The 17489-nt window shown below is 47.2% G+C and overlaps 1 protein-coding gene across 3 annotated transcripts in view; it reads right to left on the reverse strand.

Moving 5' to 3' along the window:
* Positions 1-17489, reverse strand: part of LOC115195565 (receptor-type tyrosine-protein phosphatase mu) — a 310061-nt gene that overhangs the window by 44419 nt on the left and 248153 nt on the right. For all 3 annotated transcript variants that reach the window (XM_029755546.1, XM_029755547.1, XM_029755548.1), the window contains 3 exons: positions 16930-17017; positions 15727-15803; positions 8687-8723 (listed from right to left, as the gene is read on the reverse strand). In XM_029755546.1, coding sequence (XP_029611406.1) covers positions 8687-8723; positions 15727-15803; positions 16930-17017 — 202 coding nt within the window. The remainder of the gene's footprint in view (positions 1-8686; positions 8724-15726; positions 15804-16929; positions 17018-17489) is intronic.

The raw sequence follows: 17489 nt of genomic DNA on the forward strand, positions 1-17489 counted from the left end.
CAGACCACCAGACTGTCTACTCGGTCATTATGCAGCTCCCAGACCACCAGACTGTCTACTAGGTCATTATGCAGCTCCCAGACCCACTAGACCACCAGACTGTCTACTAGGTCATTATGCAGCTCCCAGACCACCAGACTGTCTATTAGGTCATTATGCAGCTCCCAGACCACCAGACTGTCTACTAGGTCATTATGCAGCTCCCAGACCACCAGACTGTCTACTAGGTCATTATGCAGCTCCCAGACCCACTAGACCACCAGACTGTCCACTAGGTCATTATGCAGCTCCCAGACCCACTAGACCACCAGACTGTCTACTAGGTCATTATGCAGCTCCCAGACCCACTAGACCACCAGACTGTCTACTAGGTCATTATGCAGCTACCAGACCACCAGACTGTCCGCTAGGTCATTATGCAGCTCCCAGACCCACTAGACCACCAGACTGTCTACTAGGTCATTATGAAGCTCCCAGACCCACTAGAACACCAGATTGTCTACTAGGTCATTATGCAGCTCCCAGACCACCAGACTGTCTACTAGGTCATTATGCAGCTCCCAGACCACCAGACTGTCTACTAGGTCATTATGCAGCTCCCAGACCCACTAGACCACCAGACTGTCCACTGGGTCATTATGCAGCTCCCAGACCCACTAGACCACCAGACTGTCTACTAGGTCATTATGCAGCTCCCAGACCACCAGACTGTCCACTAGGTCATTATGCAGCTCCCAGACCCACTAGACCACCAGACTGTCTACTAGGTCATTATGCAGCTCCCAGACCACCAGACTGTCTACTAGGTCATTATGCAGCTCCCAGACCACCAGACTGTCTACTAGGTCATTATGCAGCTCCCAGACCCACTAAACCACCAGACTGTCTACTAGGTTATTATGCAGCTCCCAGACCCAATAGACCACCAGACTGTCTACTAGGTCAATATGCAGCTCCCAGACCACCAGACTGTCTACTAGGTCATTATGCAGCTCCCAGACCCACTAGACCACCAGACTGTCTACTAGGTCAATATGCAGCTCCCAGACCACCAGACTGTCTACTTGGTCATTATGCAGCTCCCAGACCCACTAGACCACCAGATTGTCTACTAGGTCATTATGCCGCTCCCAGACCACCAGACTGTCTACTAAGTCATTATGCAGCTCCCAGACCACCAGACTGTCTACTAGGTCATTATGCAGCTCCCAGACCCACTAGACCATCACTGTCTACTAGGTCATTATGCAGCTCCCAGACCACCAGACTGTCTACTAGGTCATTATGCAGCTCCCAGACCCACTAGACCACCAGACTGTCTATTAGGTCAATATGCAGCTCCCAGACCACCAGACTGTCTACTTGGTCATTATGCAGCTCCCAGACCCACTAGACCACCAGATTGTCTACTAGGTCATTATGCAGCTCCCAGACCCACTAGACCACCAGACTGTCTACTAGGTCATTATGCAGCTCCCAGACCACCAGACTGTCTACTAGGTCATTATGCAGCTCCCAGACCACCAGACTGTCTACTAGGTCATTATGCAGCTCCCAGACCCACTAGACCACCAGACTGTCCACTAGGTCATTATGGAGCTCCCAGACCCACTAGACCACCAGACTGTCTACTAGGTCATTATGCAGCTCCCAGACCCACTAGACCACCAGACTGTCTACTAGGTCATTATGCAGCTCCCAGACCACCAGACTGTCCACTAGGTCATTATGCAGCTCCCAGACCCACTAGACCACCAGACTGTCTACTAGGTCATTATGCAGCTCCCAGACCACCAGACTGTCTACTAGGTCATTATGCAGCTCCCAGACCACCAGACTGTCTACTAGGTCATTATGCAGCTCCCAGACCCACTAGACCACCAGACTGTCCACTAGGTCATTATGGAGCTCCCAGACCACCAGACTATCTACTAGGTCATTATGCAACTCCCAGACCCACTAGACCACCAGACTGTCTACTAGGTCATTATGCAGCTCCCAGACCACCAGACTGTCCACTAGGTCATTATGCAGCTCCAAGACCCACTAGACCACCAGACTGTCTACTAGGTCATCATGCAGCTCCCAGACCCACTAGACCACCAGACTGTCTACTAGGTCATTATGCAGCTCCCAGACCCACTAGACCACCAGATTGTCTACTAGGTCATTATGCAGCTCCCAGACCACCAGACTGTCTACTCGGTCATTATGCAGCTCCCAGACCACCAGACTGTCTACTAGGTCATTATGCAGCTCCCAGACCCACTAGACCACCAGACTGTCTACTAGGTCATTATGCAGCTCCCAGACCACCAGACTGTCTATTAGGTCATTATGCAGCTCCCAGACCACCAGACTGTCTACTAGGTCATTATGCAGCTCCCAGACCACCAGACTGTCTACTAGGTCATTATGCAGCTCCCAGACCCACTAGACCACCAGACTGTCCACTAGGTCATTATGCAGCTCCCAGACCCACTAGACCACCAGACTGTCTACTAGGTCATTATGCAGCTCCCAGACCCACTAGACCACCAGACTGTCTACTAGGTCATTATGCAGCTACCAGACCACCAGACTGTCCGCTAGGTCATTATGCAGCTCCCAGACCCACTAGACCACCAGACTGTCTACTAGGTCATTATGAAGCTCCCAGACCCACTAGAACACCAGATTGTCTACTAGGTCATTATGCAGCTCCCAGACCACCAGACTGTCTACTAGGTCATTATGCAGCTCCCAGACCACCAGACTGTCTACTAGGTCATTATGCAGCTCCCAGACCCACTAGACCACCAGACTGTCCACTGGGTCATTATGCAGCTCCCAGACCCACTAGACCACCAGACTGTCTACTAGGTCATTATGCAGCTCCCAGACCACCAGACTGTCCACTAGGTCATTATGCAGCTCCCAGACCCACTAGACCACCAGACTGTCTACTAGGTCATTATGCAGCTCCCAGACCACCAGACTGTCTACTAGGTCATTATGCAGCTCCCAGACCACCAGACTGTCTACTAGGTCATTATGCAGCTCCCAGACCCACTAAACCACCAGACTGTCTACTAGGTTATTATGCAGCTCCCAGACCCAATAGACCACCAGACTGTCTACTAGGTAATTATGCAGCTCCCAGACCCACTAGACCACCAGACAGTCTACTAGGTCATTACGCAGCTCCCAGGCCACCAGACTGTCTATTTGGTCATTATGCAGCTCACAGGCCACCAGACTGTCTACTAGGTCATTATGCAGCTCCCAGACCCACTAGACCACCAGACTGTCTACTAGGTCATTATGCAGCTCCCAGACCACCAGACTGTCTACTAGGTTATTATGCAGCTCCCATACCCACTAGACTACCAGACTGTCTACTTGGTCATTACGCAGCTCCCAGACCACCAGACTGTCTACTAGGTCATTATGCAGCTCCCAGACCACCAGACTGTCTACTAGGTCATTATGCAGCTCCCAGACCACCAGACTGTCTACTAGGTCATTATGCAGCTCCCAGGCCACCAGATTGTCTACTAGGTCATTATGCAGCTCCCAGGCCCACTACACCACCAGACTGTCTACTAGGTCATTATGCAGCTCCCAGACCCACTAGACCACCAGACTTTCTACTAGGTCATTATGCAGCTCCCAGACCACCAGACTGTCTACTAGGTCATTATGCAGCTCCCAGACCCACTAAACCACCAGACTGTCTACTAGGTTATTATGCAGCTCCCAGACCCAATAGACCACCAGACTGTCTACTAGGTAATTATGCAGCTCCCAGACCCACTAGACCACCAGACAGTCTACTAGGTCATTACGCAGCTCCCAGGCCACCAGACTGTCTATTTGGTCATTATGCAGCTCACAGGCCACCAGACTGTCTACTAGGTCATTATGCAGCTCCCAGACCACCAGACTGTCTACTAGGTCATTATGCAGCTCCCAGACCACCAGACTGTCTACTAGGTCATTATGCAGCTCCCAGACCCACTAGACCACCAGACTGTCCACTAGGTCATTATGGAGCTCCCAGACCACCAGACTATCTACTAGGTCATTATGCAACTCCCAGACCCACTAGACCACCAGACTGTCTACTAGGTCATTATGCAGCTCCCAGACCACCAGACTGTCCACTAGGTCATTATGCAGCTCCAAGACCCACTAGACCACCAGACTGTCTACTAGGTCATCATGCAGCTCCCAGACCCACTAGACCACCAGACTGTCTACTAGGTCATTATGCAGCTCCCAGACCCACTAGACCACCAGATTGTCTACTAGGTCATTATGCAGCTCCCAGACCACCAGACTGTCTACTCGGTCATTATGCAGCTCCCAGACCACCAGACTGTCTACTAGGTCATTATGCAGCTCCCAGACCCACTAGACCACCAGACTGTCTACTAGGTCATTATGCAGCTCCCAGACCACCAGACTGTCTATTAGGTCATTATGCAGCTCCCAGACCACCAGACTGTCTACTAGGTCATTATGCAGCTCCCAGACCACCAGACTGTCTACTAGGTCATTATGCAGCTCCCAGACCCACTAGACCACCAGACTGTCCACTAGGTCATTATGCAGCTCCCAGACCCACTAGACCACCAGACTGTCTACTAGGTCATTATGCAGCTCCCAGACCCACTAGACCACCAGACTGTCTACTAGGTCATTATGCAGCTACCAGACCACCAGACTGTCCGCTAGGTCATTATGCAGCTCCCAGACCCACTAGACCACCAGACTGTCTACTAGGTCATTATGAAGCTCCCAGACCCACTAGAACACCAGATTGTCTACTAGGTCATTATGCAGCTCCCAGACCACCAGACTGTCTACTAGGTCATTATGCAGCTCCCAGACCACCAGACTGTCTACTAGGTCATTATGCAGCTCCCAGACCCACTAGACCACCAGACTGTCCACTGGGTCATTATGCAGCTCCCAGACCCACTAGACCACCAGACTGTCTACTAGGTCATTATGCAGCTCCCAGACCACCAGACTGTCCACTAGGTCATTATGCAGCTCCCAGACCCACTAGACCACCAGACTGTCTACTAGGTCATTATGCAGCTCCCAGACCACCAGACTGTCTACTAGGTCATTATGCAGCTCCCAGACCACCAGACTGTCTACTAGGTCATTATGCAGCTCCCAGACCCACTAAACCACCAGACTGTCTACTAGGTTATTATGCAGCTCCCAGACCCAATAGACCACCAGACTGTCTACTAGGTAATTATGCAGCTCCCAGACCCACTAGACCACCAGACAGTCTACTAGGTCATTACGCAGCTCCCAGGCCACCAGACTGTCTATTTGGTCATTATGCAGCTCACAGGCCACCAGACTGTCTACTAGGTCATTATGCAGCTCCCAGACCCACTAGACCACCAGACTGTCTACTAGGTCATTATGCAGCTCCCAGACCACCAGACTGTCTACTAGGTTATTATGCAGCTCCCATACCCACTAGACTACCAGACTGTCTACTTGGTCATTACGCAGCTCCCAGACCACCAGACTGTCTACTAGGTCATTATGCAGCTCCCAGACCACCAGACTGTCTACTAGGTCATTATGCAGCTCCCAGACCACCAGACTGTCTACTAGGTCATTATGCAGCTCCCAGGCCACCAGATTGTCTACTAGGTCATTATGCAGCTCCCAGGCCCACTACACCACCAGACTGTCTACTAGGTCATTATGCAGCTCCCAGACCCACTAGACCACCAGACTTTCTACTAGGTCATTATGCAGCTCCCAGACCACCAGACTGTCTACTAGGTCATTATGCAGCTCTCAGACCCACTAGACCACCAGACTGTCTACTAGGTCATTATGCAGCTCCAAGACCACCAGACTGTCTACTAGGTCATTATGCAGCTCCCAGACCACAGACTGTCTACTAGGTCATTATGCAGCTCCCAGACCACCAGACTGTCTACTTGGTCATTATGCAGCTCCCAGACCCACTAAACCACCAGACTGTCTACTAGGTTATTATGCAGCTCCCAGACCCAATAGACCACCAGACTGTCTACTAGGTAATTATGCAGCTCCCAGACCCACTAGACCACCAGACAGTCTACTAGGTCATTACGCAGCTCCCAGGCCACCAGACTGTCTATTTGGTCATTATGCAGCTCACAGGCCACCAGACTGTCTACTAGGTCATTATGCAGCTCCCAGACCCACTAGACCACCAGACTGTCTACTTGGTCATTATGCAGCTCCCAGACCACCAGACTGTCTACTAGGTCATTATGCAGCTCCCATACCCACTAGACTACCAGACTGTCTACTTGGTCATTACGCAGCTCCCAGACCACCAGACTGTCTACTAGGTCATTATGCAGCTCCCAGACCACCAGACTGTCTACTAGGTCATTATGCAGCTCCCAGACCACCAGACTGTCTACTAGGTCATTATGCAGCTCCCAGGCCACCAGATTGTCTACTAGGTCATTATGCAGCTCCCAGGCCCACTAGACCACCAGACTGTCTACTAGGTCATTATGCAGCTCCCAGACCCACTAGACCACCAGACTTTCTACTAGGTCATTATGCAGCTCCCAGACCACCAGACTGTCTACTAGGTCATTATGCAGCTCTCAGACCCACTAGACCACCAGACTGTCTACTAGGTCATTATGCAGCTCCAAGACCACCAGACTGTCTACTAGGTCATTATGCAGCTCCCAGACCACAGACTGTCTACTAGGTCATTATGCAGCTCCCAGACCACCAGACTGTCTACTTGGTCATTATGCAGCTCCCAGACCCACTAGACCACCAGACTGTCTACTAGGTCATTATGCAGCTCCCAGACCCACTAAACCACCAGACTGTCTACTAGGTCATTATGCAGCTCCCAGACCCAATAGACCACCAGACTGTCTACTAGGTAATTATGCAGCTCCCAGACCCACTAAACCACCAGACTGTCTAGTAGGTCATTATGCAGCTCCCAGGCCACCAGACTGTCTACTAGGTCATTACGGAGCTCCCAGACCCACTAGACCACCAGACAGTCTACTTGGTCATTATGCAGCTCCCAGACCACCAGACAGTCTACTAGGTCATTACGCAGCTCCCAGGTCACCAGACTGTCTACTAGGTCATTACGCAGCTCCCAGGCCACCAGACTGTCTACTTGGTCATTATGCAGCTCCCAGGCCGCCAGACTGTCTACTAGGTCATTATGCAGCTCCCAGACCCACTAGACCACCAGACAGTCTACTAGGTCATTACGCAGCTCCCAGGCCACCAGACTGTCTACTAGGTCATTATGCAGCTCCCAGACCACCAGACTGTCTACTAGGTCATTATGCAGCTCCCAGGCCACAAGATTGTCTACTAGGTCATTTTGCAGCTCCCAGACCCACTAGACCACCAGACTGTCTACTAGGTCATTATGCAGCTCCAAGACCACCAGACTGTCTACTAGGTCATTATGCAGCTCCCAGACCCACTAGACCACCAGACTGTCTACTAGGTCATTATGCAGCTCCAAGACCACCAGACTGTCTACTAGGTCATTATGCAGCTCCCAGACCCACTAGACCACCAGACTGTCTACTAGGTCATTATGCAGCTCCCAGACCACCAGACTGTCTACTAGGTCATTATGCAGCTCCCAGGCCACCAGACTGTCTAATAGGTCATTATGCAGCTCCCAGACCCACTAGACCACCAGACTGTCTACTAGGTCACTATTCAGCTCCCAGACCACCAGACTGTCTACAAGGTCATTATGCAGCTCCCAGACCCACTAAACCACTAGACTGTCTACTTGGTCATTATGCAGCTCCCAGACCCACTAGACCACCAGACTGTCTACTTGGTCATTATGCAGCTCCCAGACCACCAGACTGTCTACTAGGTCATTATGCAGCTCCCAGACCACCAGACTGTCTACTTGGTCATTATGCAGCTCCCAGACCACCAGACTGTCTACTAGGTCATTATGCAGCTCCCAGACCACCAGACTGTCTACTAGGTCATTATGCAGCTCTCAGACCCACTCGACCACCAGATTGTCTACTAGGTCATTATGCAGCTCCCAGACCACAGACTGTCTACTAGGTCATTATGCAGCTCCCAGACCACCAGACTGTCCACTAGGTCTGACTGTGCTGGATTGGCTGCCTATACTCGGAGGGAGCGTGGAATGGAATTACCTTTGCGCGGTTGGCCGAGAAAACATTGCCTCCAAGAACTCAACAACAATTAATTATCAATCAGTGCTCACCTCCAGTGGGCTTGTGGGAAAAGCGTATGCCTGCCGGATTAATGCAGTAATACAACACACACGTTTAGACACGCATGTGCATGTACACACACCGCGCCAGTACACATGACCTTATCCACTTATTTATTACTGCAATTCTCACCCCTCCCCTTTTGCTCACACAACTGTTTAATTGTTCTAAGACGCTACTTCAGCACAACACGGCTTGGACAGGCTGGAGGGAATAAAGGAGGGGGGAGGTTTGTTAGAGAGCGAGAGAGAGGGGAGTCCCACAGCTTTTTACAGATCTCTTGTATATCTCTGTTGACAGCTCTGGTGAGGCTGTCATCCTGAACAGCAGACTGAAGACTTGCAGATCCAACAACAATACTGAGATATTCAGACAAGATCAAGTTTGTCGTGTGTTCCTGTTCTTACCTTGGGTAGCAATGTAGTGATTTGGCCTGTGGTAGCCCTGAAATCCGAAAGAGAGGGCGAGAAAGAGAAACAAATTAACATTTTCAGCACATAAAAGAATACAGTACAATGGGCATATTTGTTTACTTGAGTCAAGAAGCGAAACATGCTGCGGTGAAAACATATTTCAAAACATATTTTTTCTTAAATTACTAAATAATTCAAACCAAGTAGAAAGAAAAGGTTTATTTTGCTTCCGTTTGAAAATACGTGCAAAAGCTTGTCTTCTAAAATAATGACAACAACATGACAGCAACCACTCTAACATCCCGTCAACAGCACTTCTCTTTCTCGAAGAATTCCTGCGGTCGGTTCACTTAAAGTGCACTGACAGCATATTTTCGATGGATAATACAGTCTGTGGATTGTGAACACGCACACGGCTGCGTTATTCTTCTGCTGTGTGGCTCTTATCTTCGGAATAGGCTCAATCTCAGAGGGATTACTCTAATCCCCTCAAATTTCATTTGTCGAGCATCTTGTATCCTAGCGAGGCCTACTGTACACGGTGGGAAGCTAAATGTTGGCGTAAAGAGCCGTTCCCACCCGCCACAAAGTCTGACCTATTGTCTTCATCTTGTCCAGCTCTTATCCACGCCATATTCCCTTTACCTCAACTGTAATTAACATGGAATATAATTGGACTGAATCAAACAGGGACACCTCATCCCTCTACTCTGATATGCTGGGCTCTCTGTCTTACTGGGCTCTGATAGGCTGGGCTCCCTGAGACTTGTTTATCCTCTTGCTCTACATACTATCAAGGAGTTCCCACCGTGGGAGCACATGTGGCGATGAATATCAACTAAGGCTATAGAGTTAGTTAGCGAGAGGCTATTAGGAGAAGGGTTCATTGGCTGGTCACGTATTCTATGTGATCATCATGTTGGAAGAAAGGTTTAGACTTCTGTTCTGACCTTCTTCTGAAATTCCACTTAATTGGGACCTGTTAGGTCTGTGCCTGGGAGATGAGCAGCACTCACACAGATGCTGCAGAGTTCACTGACCGAATGCGCCACACACACACAGACAACTGCTATGGTCGTTGTCATGCCAATGACCAAAGGAGTTGATGAGACAGCACTACAGAAACAGGCTAGAGAAACACTGGGAGGGAGCAGAAACCCAGACAGACAGTCTGCAGGGAAAGGAGAGGGCAGGTGCAGCGGAGGGAGGTAGTGTACAGATGTCTTCATGTCCGTGTCACCACGAGTCCTCTGGGGTCAAGCTGTAATTAGCTACATTAGGTAACCTTGCAGAGCAGTAAGACGCGGAATGCTAATTCAACACATACGACTGGACACACGAGTGTGCTGCCAAACACGCGCGCACGTACACAAACACAGTCAAAATGTATTCATGGAATGTATTAATGAGTACTGTATTGTTGATGCTTATGATTCTCTGTGAGAGGAACATTGCATTATCAAAGGAGGCTGCTTGCGTCAAGATAACAATTCCTCGTTTTGTAACGCAAAACGTCTATTAAGTTAATGGGCAAATTCTCACCTCTCATATAATATCCTTCAGAATAACCTTGTTGCTATCAAGAACTATGCAAACAGTGAAACAAAGCCAGATTAAACCATATTCACTTAGAGTGCTGTCTAACGCGTACCAATTCCGGTCTTGACAACGAGAGCGGACGCTTTCATAATTATCTTTTTATCAGTCTCTGAGCACCTGAACACAATGTCTCTGACATGAAGACGCCATGTGGGCGTGTGGAAATTATTTACAGGCCCTTTAATTTCGAGAGATAGCGACTTGTTCCACCTACGCTGCAAATTTACACTAATTTACACAGGCCTTTGAAGAAGAGAGAGCTAAGTGTGCTAATGTGGCTAATGACATGTGAAAGCAAAGCTCGGCGTGGCGGTAGAGAGGGAGATGCGGAGTGAGATGAGGAGTGAGGCGAGGAGGAGACAAGGGAGGTAAGTATACGCAGGGGGCGGTTGGTTGGCGTGGGTGGCACCATGCCAGCTGGTTGATGGGACAGGAAAATAACTGGCTATTGCTGTCAACAGCAATAGCCAGAAGGGTAAACAAGGAGTGGGCTTCTAGTGGTGAACGGTCACCCGGGAAACTAATGGCAAACTAATGGCCCTACAGTATGTACTGGATGTGGACAGACTGTGTCCAGAACATAGAGTTGGACAGTGTTCTAGTTCTAATTCCATAGTCCGGACTGGATATACAGGACACATGGCGGTCAAAGGCAGCTCTGTTCACGCCACAGCATAGATGGACATTTGGCTCACATTTGTGATGAATGTGTGTGTGTGCATGTGATAGACAGTCGTGGAAATCTCCAGAGTGTGTCACTGACTATCTCTTCTTTCTTCTCTCGTTATCTCTGCTGTGTCTCTCACGTTCAACAAAAAAGATGACTCCATTTTGTTTTACTTCTACATAAATCAGAAGATGTAATTTTGATAAACGTTTCCCCCAAAGAACTTTGAAGGAAACACCTTTGGGTAGAATAGGATTGAAATCTATGTTGTACAATCAGCTTCCACACAACAGCCACTTGCATGGCCACCGCATAGTTCACAATCACAGTTTGTACAGAAGCTTATCGTTTTTGGACACAATGACAGATTCATTGAAGTATCACAAAGGCTTTTTCTCAATTTCACACACCCGGCGTGATAGCGGCAGGGGGACCGCTGACCTGTGGCACAAGCAGGGCTTGTGGTGTGTGTGTGTGTTTACCAGGACCCTGCTGTTTGTTTCTGTTTGACAGTCCATGACCCAAAGTGTGGACTCTTTACATCTGAGGCTCAAAACAAATAGAAGGCAAACTTGATGACGGGCCATTTGGATCAATGCCCCATCTCTCCCGCTCTCAAAAATATAAAACGCAACATGCAACAATTTCAAAGATTTTACTGAGTTACAGTTCATATATAAGGAAATCAGTCAAATTAAATAAATGCATTAGGCTCTAATCTCTGCACTTCACATGACTAGGAATACAGACATGCATCTGTTGGTCACAGATACCTTACAATAAAAGGTAGGGGCGTGGATCAGAAAACCAGTCAATATCTGGTGTGACCACCATTTGCTTCATGCAGTGCGACGCAACTCTTCGCATAGAGTTGATCAGGCTGTTGATTGTGGCCTGTTGAATCCCAGTCCTCTTCAATGGCTGTGCAAAGGTGCTGGATATTGTCATGAACTGGAACACGCTGTCTTACATGTCGATCCAGAGCATTCCTAACATGCTCAATGGGTGACATGTCTGTTGAGTATGCAGGCCATGGAAGAACTGGGACCTTTTCACCTTCCAGGAATTGTGTACAGATCCTTGCGACATCCTGAAACATGAGGTGATGGTGGAAGATGAATGGCACGACAATGCAATTGTGTTTGCAGTCTGTAGCGTATACCTGCCCATGCCATAACCCTACCACCACCATGGGGCACTCTGTTCACAACATTGGCATCAGCAAACCGCTTGCCCACACAACATAACACACGGTCTGCCACCTGCCCGGTACAGTTGAAACCAGCATTCATCCGTGAAGAGCGCACTTCTCCAGAGTGCCAGTGGCTATCGAAGGCGAGCATTTGCCCACTGAAGTCGGTTACGACGCTGAACTGCAGTCAAGTCAAGACCCTGGTGAGGAAAACGAGCACGCAGATGAGCTTACCTGAGACAGTTTGTGCAAAAATTATATGGCTGTGCAAACCCACAGTTTCATCAGCTGTCCATGTGGCTAGTCCAAAACGATTCCGCAGGTGAAGAAGCCGGATATGGAGGTCCTGGGCTGGCGTGGTTACACGTGGTCTGCGGTTGTGAGGCTGGTTGGACATACTGCCAAATTCTCCAAAAACTACGTTGAGTCGGCTTATGGTAGAGAAATGAACATTAAGTTATCTGGCAACACCTCCGGTGGACATTCCTGCAGTCAGAACGCCAATTTTACGCTCCCTCAAAACTTGAGACATCTGTGGCATTGTGTTGTGTGACAAACTGGCCCATTTTAGAGTGGCCTTTTATTGCCCCCAGCACCTGTCTAATGATTATGCTGTTTAATCCGCTTTTTGAAATGCAAAAGAGAAATGCTCACTTACAGTGATGTAAACAAAATTGAGCAGAAAATTTGAGAAATAAGCTTTTTGTGCGTATGGAACATTTCTGGGATCTTTTATTTTAGCTCATGAAATATGGGACCAACACTTTAGATGTTGCGTTTATAGTTTTTTTCAATGAAATTGGGGTCTGAAATTATTCAGACTCCTTGACTTTTCACTTATTTGTTACGGTACAGCCTTATTCTAAAATGGATTAAAGTTTTTTCATCATCAATCTACACACAATACCCCATAATGACAGAGCGAAAACAGGTTATTAGACATTTTTGCAAATGCCTAAAAATAAAAAAACAGAAATGCCTTATTTACATAAGTATTCAGACGCTTCGCTATGAGACTTCGAAATTTAACTCAGGAGCATCCTGTTTCCATTGATCATCCTTGAGATGGTTCTACAACTTGATTGGAATCCACCTGTGGTAAATTCAATTGATTGGACATGATTTGGAAAGGCACACACCTGTCTATATAAGGTCCCACAGTTGACAGTGTATGTCAGAGCAAAAACAAAGCCATGATTTCGAAGGAATTCTCCGAGGAGCTCAGAGACAGTATTGTGTAGAGGCACAGACCTGGGGAAGGTTACCAAACCATTTCTGCTGAATTGAAGGTCCCCAAGAACACAGTGGCCTAATTCATTCTTAAATGGAATAAGTGTGGAACCATCAACTCTTCGTAGAGCTGGCTGCCCGGCCAAACTGAGCAAATAGGGGAGAAGGGCCTTGGTCAGGGAGGTTACCAAGAACCCGATGGTCACTCTGACAAAGCTCCAGAATTCATCTGTGGAGATGGGAGAATCTTCCAGAAGGACAACCAACTCTGCAGCACTCCACCAAATCAGGCCTTTATGGTAGAGTGGCCAAACAGAAGCCACTCTTCAGTAAAAGGCACATAAAGGACTCTAACCATGAGAAACAAGAATGTCTGGTCTGATGAAACCAAGATTGAACTCTTTGGCCTGAATGCCAAGCATCACGTCTGGAGGAAACCTGGCACCATCCCTATGGTGAAGCATGGTGGTAGCAGCATCATGCTGTGGGGATGTTTTTCAGCAGCAGGGACTGGGAGACTAGTCAGAATTGAGGGAAAGATGAACAAAGCAGAGAGATCCTTGATGAAAACCGTCTCGAGAGGACTTCAGACTGGGGCGAAGGTTCACCTTCCAACAAGACAACGACCCTAAGCACACAGCCAAGACAATGCAGGAGTGGCTTCGGGACAAGTCTCAATGTCCTTAAGTGGCCCAGCCCGAGCCTGGACTTGAACCTGATCGAACATCTCTGGAGAGACCTGAAAATAGCTGTCCAGCGATGCTCCCATTCCAACCTGACAGAGCTTGAGAGGATCTGCAGAGAAGAATGGGAGAAACTCCCCAAATACAGTTGTGTCAAACTTGTAGCGTCATACCCAAGAAGACTCAAGGCTGTAATTGCTGCCATAGGTGCTTCAACAAAGTACTGAGTAAAGGTTCTGATTACTTATGTTAATGTATGAGTTTTTTTTTATACATTTGCTAAAAATTCTAAAAAACAGTTTTTGCTTTGTTATTATGGGGTATTGTGCGTAGATTGATGAGGGGAAAAAATTATATCATCCATTTTAGAACAAGGCTGTAACGTAACAAAATATGGAAAAAGTCAAGGGGTCTGAATAATTTCCCGAATGCACTCCATCACTTTCCTTCTTGGTCAAATAGCCCTTACACAGCCTGGGTCATTGTCCTGTTAAAAAACAAATGATAGTCCCACTTAGCGCAAACCAGATGAGATGGCGTATTGCTGCAGAATGTTGTGGTAGCCATGCTGGTTAAGTGTGCTTTGAATTCTAAATAAATCACCGACAGTGTCACCAGCAAAGAACCATCACACCGCCTCCTCCATGCTTCACGGTGGGAACCACACATGCGGAGATCATCCTTTCACCTGCTCTGCATCTCACAAAGATACGGCGGTTGGAACCAAAAAGCTCAAATTGGGACTCATCAGACCAAAGGACAGTTTTCCACCGGTCTAATGTCCTTTGCTCATGTTTCTTTGCACAAGCAAGTCTCTTCTTGTTATTGGTGTCCTTTAGTAGTGGTTTCTTTGCAACAATTCAACCATGAATGTCTGATTCACACAGTCTCCTCTGAACAGTTGATGTTGAGATGTGTCTGTTGAACTCTGTGAAGCATTTTTTTTGCATGTATCTGCAATTTCGGAGGCTGGTAACTCTAATGAACTTATCCTCTGCTGCAGAGGTAACTCTGGGTCTTCCTTTCCTGTGGCGATCCTCATGAGAGCCAGTTTCATCATAGCGCTTGATGGTTTTTGTGCACTTGAAGAAACTTTCAAAGTTCTCTTTGCTTACTTGAGCTGTTCTTGCCATAATACAGACTTGGTCTTTTACAAAATAGGGCTATCTTCTGTATACCACCCGTACCTTGTCCCAACACAACTGATTGGCTCAAACGCATTAAGGCACACAACTTTTAACAAGGCACACCTTGAATTGAATTGCATTCCAGGTGAAGCTGGTTGAGAGAATGCCAAGAGTGTTCAATGCTATAATCAAGGCAAAGGGTGGCTACTTTGAAGAATCTCAAATATAAAATATATTTTGATTTGTTTAACACTTCTTTGGTTACTACATGATTCCATATGTGTTATTTCATAGCTTTGATGTCTTCACTATTATTCTACAATGTAGAAAACAGTAAAAATAAAGAAAAATCCCAGAATGAATAGGTGTGTCTAAACTTCTGAATGGTGTGCGGGAAGAGGAGGAGAGCGGGGTAGGAGGATTGTGGGTTTAAGCAGGAGCCTGATCATCATCTCATTCCATCTGAGAGCTATGCGCGTGCACAGACACACGATGGCTGACCTTTATGTCTAAGCCCAGGCTGGTGTTGTACTTACATCCACGTAATTTGCATTAATGTAATCGGAGCTCTGCTCTCCCTCGATAGCCTGCAGCCGGACGCGGGAGTGATCATCTGGATAAAGATAGGACAGAGAGAAAGAAAAAACAAGAGAGAGGATGAGAAAACAAGGCCCCATTAGTAATATTGATGAGACAGAGAGGAAAACACTGGTCGGCTATCCCTGTGGAGGAGCGTGTCCACTGAGTTTAAGGTCATCAACTCCTGCACATACTGCAAAACTACCGAGCCACTGTGCTGGTGTCTAACATTTCCCCCTAGAACAAAGCCTTTCCTGGGTTAATAAGTTGATTTAGTCCCTATTCATTTGGATACCAGTCAACAAATGTGTAAGTGAACTATGCTGTTCATTTGTTCAGTTACAGCTTTCAGTTATGGTTTCATCTTAGTTGTTGTTGGGATTCAAAGTGATGGATCTGGGCACAGTAAGAGCCCGTATCACCAGTTAGGTGCAGAGAATGAGTTTGGGCAGTCAACTACTGTGATGGGTGACTCTACTTAATCAAATTCATCACATGACAGAGCTCTGTTATGAAACAAGTGTCTGTCCATTAGTCATAACGATTCATTATGACTGATAAAGAGGGAGATCAGAGAAGATCGTTCTCCTCTCTCCCATTGCACAGAGGAGATGCTAACGTACTCTGAATGATTTATTCACTAATTATTATAGCCGGCAGGAAACTGTCAGTCCCCCCCAATGTGCCCTGCAGCTCATTGGTTGTCGCGCCATGTGCAGCACTGCGATTGGTCGGTTGCTCATTTGCAGGGACAGGAAGTGTCAGGAATCTTATTTTCATGGAAATAACTGGGGCAGTCACCTCATCACTGATGGGGTGGGGTGTGTGTGTGTATCGGAGTAGGCCGATGGGGAAAAAAGCAATGTGTGAAATGGTTCTGTAGAGAAAGATGGAACCCTAGGCCATGTCAAGGCTCATTTTCATAATTGCCAAGTCAATTAGGAATGCCTGTGTTGTATCCACATGCACATTCAATGTCGTTTGGAACAAGGATCACAGCTTCAAAACACATTTCTCATATGATCCTAACTATATGTTGCTTTACAATAACAGACAATACATCAATGACATTTTTCACAATAATGTTCACAAATCCATATCTAACCATTAGGGGACTGAATGACAACAACAAATACTGGTGACATATCATTTGTACCCACATGCAATGATGTTTCCGTATCGGTTCTTCATCCTGTTCTCGTCTTTCTTGGCAGAGTCCCATGGTGCAGACTGTCCTTCAAAGAAGCTCTGTGGAGAGAAAAAAAGAGAGAGAGCGATTGTAAATACAACCTATATTTATGTTTATTTATTTTCCCTTTCCTACTTCAACTATTTGCACATCATTACAATACTGTATATAGACATATGACATTTGAAATGTCTTTATTTTTTTTTTACTTTAGTGAGTCTAATGTTTACTGTTCATTACAAAAAAAATCCCTTTTGTTTATTATCCATTTCACTTGCTTTGGCAATGTAAACATGTGTTTCCCATGCCAATAAAGCACCTTAAATTGAATTGAATTGAGAAAGAAAGAAAGAAAGAAAGGACATGAAAGATCCAAAAGGTTAGAAGGTCAGCTCTTTAAATGACAACCCAGCGGCAGATCCTGTCGGGTCAAAAGAGGAGACACATTATTAAAAATAGAGATATATATCCACATCATTATTAGACATGAAAGGAGGCAGGAAAACGGCCTTCTGGGAACCTTTTCAGAAA

The sequence above is a fragment of the Salmo trutta genome, chromosome 6, assembly GCF_901001165.1.
Source record: "Salmo trutta chromosome 6, fSalTru1.1, whole genome shotgun sequence".
NCBI classification, from domain to species: Eukaryota; Metazoa; Chordata; class Actinopteri; order Salmoniformes; family Salmonidae; genus Salmo; species Salmo trutta.